The following is an 8154-nucleotide window of genomic DNA, read 5'->3' on the forward strand; positions in this document are numbered from 1 at the left end:
GCTGTCTATAACAAGCAAACCCATATGGGAAAAATCTGAATTTAGTCCACAATTTTATCATATACACTTCTAAAGCCCTTTAATCCTGCCATCATATGTCAGATTCAAATGTATTTAACCATCTTTTAAAATTAAACTTGTATTTTGAACTGGCCTGTATGCTCCAAAAATATAAGTTACTACGTTAATTAATATGGCCTAAACTTTTTGTCAAGGCAAAACCATGTCAGCAAGGCACTGTAACAACAGTACAACAGTGACAAGTTTGAGAAATTTATTTCCAATGCAATTTTCATTTTCTTCCTCTCTTTAAGGGGCAAATTAAAAAGCAAGCATTGCAAACGTTATCATTAATGTCAAAGGAACTTATTTTTTGCACACTGTTCAACAGCTAAGAGATGTGAAACTGTGAACAGGCAGGGGATGGGCAGGAATGGGATTATATTAGAACAAGTCAAGAAAAATGCCAACCAGTTCACCAACTAACAGAACTGAGCGAACAGTCTTCCCTTCTTGGTGAATGGGAATATTTGGCCAGGGCTACTTTTAGGAAGTACCAACCCATTTGCTGTACTGCTTCTGTGTGGACGTGAAGGAGGCCTCAGGAGCTGCTGCACCACAGCCCCCCTCAGCTGATCTCAAACTAAGCACCACACCCACGGTGCCACACTGGCCATCTGCACTACACGGGATAAAAATCTAGGTTTTTTTCCCATTTAATTTACAGCGATCCCAATATCTGCTTTTTACAGCTAGATTTTCAGGGTCTGTGTCACCGTGTGCACACTCCCTCCTGTGGTTCTCAGTTATACAGAAGAGGAGAGGAAGGCCCCATATACCTTTCAGAGAAAGCAAAAGCGTAGCTTCAAAGACGATAGTTTAAAAAACTACATGTATTTTCCCCTTCTCACTAATAAAATATACACAGAATGTTTAACAAAACTGTTCCTATTCTTAGGAGTGACTCTCGGTGTGAAAGGAACCCCTCAGACTGTTTTTGGTCTTCGCTCAGCTTTGATCCCTGGTCTGTTACAGAATCTACCTATCTTCTAAGGAACGAGGTATCAGTAAGACAGGCAGGATTTTTAGCCTGGATCATCTTTTAAAAGCCACGAGTGAAAAACATCATTGTAGTGTGTGTGTGTGTGTGTGTGTGTGTGTGTGTGTGTGTAAAATGCAGCTGTGTGATTTCCAAGCAAACCAATCCTTTGATTTGGTTTTACATGAGAAATTACATGAGAAATAACCTAAAAGTTTAAAAAAAAAGAAGTTTACTTGGAATAGTATTAAAATGCTTAATTTTTACATACATTTTATGTTTGTTTATGAAATGTATAACTTAAGATATGCTGTATATACATATATTTAAGACAATGCTTTCTTCAAAAATTTCAAGCTACAGTTCTTAGCATTTCAAGTACAGTGGCTTGTAAGTAAGCTAACCAATTACAAAGTAGTATTAAAATAGCCGTTCTATAATTTTTTTTTATCAATCTCAAAAGCTCACCTTCAGTACACTTTTGCTGCATATTTTTTATTCATTACAATTAACAAAAGCAGCAGCAGAATTGTTTAGTGCAGGGAAAGGGATGTTAACTTATCCACTTCAATTAGTAACTTTAAAATGCCACGTGGATTTTCAGGAAAGGAAAACGGACTTTTTCCTTTGCCTTTCCATCTCTTAAAATCCAGAAAGCATTTTTCCAGTTTTCCTCAATTGTTAGGAGACACTTATTTTCTTGCAAATTAATTCTTTTTAACTCCTTATGATAGCTTTGAATCCCATAAAGAAAGATGAATTATCACATACTGAGCCCAAGCTGTGAAACAGGAGGAGACAAATAGAGACCCCTACTGTGTTTAACAATGTAGAAGAAATTCCAGACGCAATAGAAAAATTTTCTGTCCTTTTCCGGGAGACCTCAGAGTGTGTGCACACAGCGCTGAACAGTGGAGGGCACTCTTGCCATGCTCATCGCGGCTCTGACCGCACAGTCCCGCGCGTCGACACAGTGGCCCACACCTCAAATTTGTTAAGTCACGACCACCTGTGGCACAGTCACCAACTGTCTTCTGTTTAAAACATTTGCAGTTTTTAACCTGTGCAGTGAAGCACCCGGGAGGAGACACTGTTGCCTTTATGGGTACATGCAGATGGAAGCTGGACAGCATTCCCACTTGCTTTAACTATCTGCCCTGGATGCTGCTTCAAATAATACGATGTTTGTTACACTTCAAGGTTGCACAATAGTTCTTTCGTGTAGATGTTAGGCTGTAAGCACACTCACAACGAATGCACATGTATCACTATCTATGCCTAATGAAAAATACACAGACCTGAAAATATGTCAGCTGACACAAACAATTTCAATCGAAATTTGATGAGGGGGTGAAAACAAGGTTTTGCTAAATCACTTTTGGTGAAGATGCAGATGGTTTAAATTCAAAGGCTATGGTCTCACTGATGTGACACACGAAATTAAACATGCTATTTCATGACATGCCTACTTGAAAGCACCTAAACACTGTCCGTTTTTCAAATCCACTATGCATAGAAATAAATATGCAAAACCACGTAGACGTATAAATGCCTACATCTAAACAGCTCTAGAGGGGCACATGAGCCACGGTGGGTCCAGAAACAAGGCTATGATCAGCTGTGACCATCAGCCCGCTCACACTCCGGATCAGGTGATGGAATTATTTCCATCATGTGTCAGCACTTCATGGCACCGTTTCATTTCTACAGGCAAAGTCTGCACATACGCAAAAAGTCATCCTGGAAAAGCCACTGCCCTGGGTCGTTGAAGCCAGTGACTCTGCACGTACACAGATCCTACAACAGAATTACCAAACAGTGCGGCGAAGGTCACTCTCAAAAAGAGGACCAGGAATGCTCAGGGATCACGACAAAGTGCCGTGGCACCTGCAGGGTTAATTAAACAGTTCAAGATGCAATAGCTACACAAAAGAAAGCCGTTTTCTCTTCTTTAAGAACTATAAACACTTGTGCTGAACTAGATGGCGTGTGAGAAGCTGTGCAGCACGGCGCAAACTCGCGGGATCTCTAGTTAACACTCAGATTCAGTGTTAACACTTAACAGAACAGTGGTGAGCCCTGTTGCCAAGGTCAACAGCACAGATGCACTAATTGTATTATGAGCTTGACATCTAGTGGCCACCCCTGGCAGGGCAAAGCAGGCAAAGGTTAAATCAGCAAGGCTTGTCAAAGCACTTCTAACTACCCACCTTCAGGGAGAGACGGTCGGAAGCTGGCCAGCACTCTGCAACCCCACCTTTTCAGACATCAGACAAAAAAGGCTTTCTGCGCCGAGCTGGCTGCTAATGCTCGCAGAGAATGCAAAGGGGGTAGGGATTTTAGATAGTAAGCATAACTAATCTGAAGGTGATTGAAAAAGACAGGCCCACAGAGGAAAATATTTAGATGCCACACTGGCATTATTGGATCCCCTTGGTGGACACCGTCTCAGTCTCGAGAACTCTTCCCTTTAATTAAGAAACAAATCAATCTTCATCTCTAACATAGAGACCATTCCATTATTTTATTACAATTAATATTTTATACTTTCTGGAACATGACTGGCCTGGTTTGCTTGGAAGTCAGTTAGCTGCATTTTAAATCATAAATGTGTTGAAATTACACGAGAAATAACCCTAGACAGGTTTTTTAAAATAAAAGTTTACTGGAATATTAAATTGCTCCATTTTTACATACATTTTGTTTCATTGTGTTTGAAATGTGTAGTAATTAAGGTATGCTGTAATTACAAACCTGTCCTTCCAAGACTAAAACATGTTGGTCATATTCTGGCAACTGTTCAACAAATCATGTAGGAAAATAAAAACTAATAAAAACAAAAGTCCTTCCTGTTATATTTAGAAGTTATGCTTCTTGAAACTATCTGGCAGCACTGAAAGACGGTGCACATCCTCATTAGAAGTGAAAAAGATTTTTATTGTACTTAAATAAAAGCCAGTGCCAATACTTGTAAGAATGCTAAATTCCAACGAATGGTCAGCACACAGAATAGAAACCCTGGTTGTGCTTTTGCTTAATTCCCCCCAAAAGAAAATATTCTTAGGGCTATCTGGAGATGAATGGTACAGCTTTTTAGAGATTGCAGTTGGAAATGAAATTTGACCCACTTTTGCCATCATCTTGTATACAAAAAAGAATCAGCTTGCTAAGTAATTCCTGCTGTTACTCCATACCTTTTTCTGGCTTTGAACAACAGATCTAAAAACACTGGATAATGCATATGCCATGGAAGTTGAAAATGTATTGCACATAAAATTCCCAAACTGTTACATAATCAGCTGTCTCTAAGGTGGGAATTAATTGGCATGCTTTTTTGTTGATCACAGAAACGTGCATTTTAAAAGAGGTTAAGTTTTTTAATGTTGTTTTTAAAAGAAATGTTTGCAAAGTCTTCTTTTCCTCTCCCCTCACCCAACCCGGTTACTTACTTTTTACCTTTCATGTTTCAGAGAAAGCAATCTGCCTGTGAATGTTAGAAAGTGGCTCCTGCATTGTTCCTTTTGGTATGCTGAATTGTAAATGTGTGTAGTGTGCTGGGCGAGCACTGAGGGCAAACCATGCATATACAGATAAAAGAAAAAGATCCTGCACCAAGCACTGGTGGCCGAGCTTCTTTCCCTTAATTCAAACACAGTCTGTGAATACCACTGGTAAATTCTTAAATCACATGCTCAACACATTTAAAAGCATTTTTAAGACAGCCATATACTTCTAACCTGGCAGAAACAGACACACACACTTTGAAGCAATTAGTGCTAACAAACAAAATACAGGATGGTAAATGGCTTTAAATTATAATATCCTTTTGTTCTTTCTTAAATACATATATTCTAACAATAAAATACATCTTTCTTAAATTATATTTTATTACAATAAAGAGTAGCAATATTGTATCTTTTTAAAGTTCTTAGTGGGCATATAACTGTCATTGGAAGTTTTAATTAATTTTTCTTAGAACAAAAATATTCAGCTGGCTCACAGGATTACTAGTGGTGCAAAGTTAACTGGATCCCAAAGCTGCAGCACCTTTTCTTCTAAAATAGGAATGAGATCATTTGCAAGTAAGTAATTTTAAAAGACAATTTCTGTTAGGAATGTCTCAATAAATTTTTTTTTGTACAAAAGGATGACTTGAGAACTTTACATAAATTATCCTTACTTTTTCTCATTCTAGACACGTCATGTTTAATTCCTGTAGTGATAAAGTTTGGGTAGCACCAGTTATTTTTGTATAGAATCTTTTCATTGCTTCAAAAATAAATCATAATTCTTTTTTAAGAGATGCAGGCTTTGTGCTGTAAATTAATGTGACTGCATCTCTGTCCCCCATTATACTAAACATTTTTGCATATAATATTTGTTCTGCATGACATTATCAGTAGCTTTCCATTCTACTGCATGTAGATGGACCTGCTGCTTTAATTAATATGTCACTCCCCGAGTGATACAAAGGAATTATTTACCTCGTTTCTAAAACACTAAACTAACTCAGCTCACTTGTAACTTCCGGCACGGTCTGTTTATTTCCATTGCATTTAACAAAATTAAAATTTTGAGGAGATCTGATTCAGGTTGGAGTAATTTGGTTTCCACACCCATTTATCTTTTAAAAATTTTTACTTAGTTATCTTAGGAACGATGCTGAGTGCGACCGAGTAATACACAAATGGGGCATTCCTTGACTTAACACGGAACAGAGTGTCTGTTATGCTCCTTGAACAAGCTGCTTCGAATATAATTAAATAAGAAAGAACTTTAAAAAAATAGTTTGCCTAAACTATCTCAAACAAGCATGGAAACTGCTCGACCAAGACTCAGCCCCAGACGGTATTTCGGGCCTGTTGCAAAATATCACCAGGAACTGTGGCAACGTCTGGATTACAACTCTGGATGTTGTAAAAAACACAGGCTTGACAAGAACTTTAATTCTACCATGGGTAAAAAACCTGAATATTTTGCATCTCTAAATAAATTCGAGCAGCAACAAGAGGAATTCAAAGTAGAACTTGTGAATAATTTATCCCATCTTAGGCTTTCAAATATAGGCGATATAGCCCTCCACATGTTTACACTATTAAGTTCAGCATGCTCACATTTCTGAAGTGAAATTAAAAATGAATAGCAGTGCCTCAGCTTGTTAATTGTTAAATACAAGGGGGTTTACTCTATTAATTAAAATATGCTTTAATAAAAGGAGACATTGCACATTTTGATAACGACCCTACAAAGCTGAGAAGTATTTACATTGTTGCATTTTGGGGCGGCTGTGAAAGCCGATTTTAAGCTATTCAGGAGCTACAATAATAAAGCTTTAAAATTCCTCACTGGGATGCAATGTAGTTCTTTTGAAGGAAAGACTGTCTTTCTCATTCGGCAGAAATAAATCCATTCATTTGATCATGTAGTCATTGAGGGCGATACAAAACAAACCAAGTGTGAGAAATTCTACGTGATGAAGTAAACAAAACAAAAAAAAAATCCATTTCCATGACAAAAAGATTCTTTGTCCTTAATCTACCCACCATATGCAAGCGTTTCTTTTTAGCATATCGCCTGTTCTAATCTTGGCTGACTTGGCTACACAGATAAGACTCCCTTACCTCCACTGCAACAAAAAGACCCCAGCGAACTCACTAATTTTATTTAATTCATTAATTCTCCAGCCGCGTCAGAAGCATGCTCTCTCGTTCTCATCCGACATGGGTGTCTACCTGCTTTGTCAAACTTTACTCCACTGGCTGGGAAACTCTTCCGCCCCGTTTCCTTTTCGCAGACAGTCTCATTCTCAGAGTAAAAAGATCACCATCTGCCTCCAACAACTTGTAATAGGTCAATCATAAAAGTTGGCCTGCCTATTTTTTTAAGGAGCAAATTATTTTACTGCGAGCTGTGCTGCAGGCTCGGGGTCGCGGGGCCGCCCCTCCTCGGCCCTCCATCCTGGCGCCCTGGGGGCCCCGCGGGGCGCGCCGAAGCCTGGGCGCCGCGGGCCGAGGTTTTAACTCGACGAAGGGGGTGGGGGCGCCCCAAACTTTGCGGGGAAACGGGCCACTCTGGAAAGTCCAGCCCTTCGCCAGTCTCTAACTTTCGCGGCGCCTGCCCTTCGCTTTTGGATGTTTCGAAGATGAGGCTCCTACCAGCGAAATGACTGCCAAGGCGTCTCCAGCGCCCGGCCTCGGCGGATCCAAAAAGACGGGAGAAAAGGCCCGCGCAGTCCCTGCAATGAACGCCCCGGAAACACGCCGGGGTTCTGCCGCAAGCAGGGGCCAGGGCCAGGCCCAGGCCGCCGCGCTCGCCCCCAGCTTAATTCCCCAGGCGGCCATTAGGCAGGGCCGAGCCCCCGACCTTCTCCTGGCCTCGCAAGATCACAGGCTGCGTCAACGCGCTGGGACACCGCGGGTCACCCGAGGCGGTGCGGGGGGCCGGGGGCACAGGCGGGGCCGGGGAGGGGGCGCGGGCCCCGAGGCGCCGAACAAAGCTGGCCGGGCGGCGGGGTCCCCGACCCGCGTCCAGCGGTAAGTGGGCTCCGGTTGCCTACCCCGCCGCCGCGCTCGCCCCGGGGTCGCCGAGGCCGGCCCCAGCGTCCTGGCGCACAGACCCCGGGGGGCGGCGCGGAGGCGAAGGCACCGTGGACTCCCTCCCGCTCCGGCCTTCGAGCCGTCCTCAAGCCGGTCGCGGCCTCGGCGCCCTCCGCGGGCAGCTCCCCGACTCCGAGGAGAGGAGCCAAGTTTACTTCGCCCACAACTCTCTCCGCGGTCGCGCGCGCTCCGGCGAAGTACCCGGGTGCCCGCGGCCGGCCTGGCGCGGGACGGACACTTGCTCGCGGGAAGCAGGGAACTTTCTCCCGCTCCCGCCGCACGCGCTTCCCCAGCCCGGTGGGCAGCCCCAGACCCCCCAGACCCCCGGCCACCCCGCAGCCCCGGCCCTCACCGTGCTCGGGAGCCCCGTCCGGCGGCGGCAGCTCCTCGTCCGACTTGAGGTGCTGGGGCTTGGCCTGCTTGCGCCGAGACATGCTGCTAGCGGCGCTCGGGCCCCGCGCGGGGCAGCGGCATCAGCGGGGCGGCCGGCGGGGACGGCGCGGGGCGGGCGTGGGGCGG

At 43.5% G+C, this 8154-nt stretch overlaps 1 protein-coding gene across 1 annotated transcript in view; it reads right to left on the bottom strand.

Annotated features, from left to right (window-relative positions):
• Window positions 1-8069, bottom strand: part of SALL3 (spalt like transcription factor 3) — a 19805-nt gene extending 11736 nt beyond the window's left edge. Inside the window, exon 1 of the mRNA XM_023224816.2 lies at window positions 7988-8069. Coding sequence (XP_023080584.1) covers window positions 7988-8069 — 82 coding nt within the window. The remainder of the gene's footprint in view (window positions 1-7987) is intronic.
• Between the last annotated feature and the right edge of the window lie 85 nt (window positions 8070-8154).

The sequence above is a fragment of the Piliocolobus tephrosceles genome, chromosome 18 (genome assembly GCF_002776525.5).
Source record: "Piliocolobus tephrosceles isolate RC106 chromosome 18, ASM277652v3, whole genome shotgun sequence".
Classification (NCBI taxonomy): domain Eukaryota; kingdom Metazoa; phylum Chordata; class Mammalia; order Primates; family Cercopithecidae; genus Piliocolobus; species Piliocolobus tephrosceles.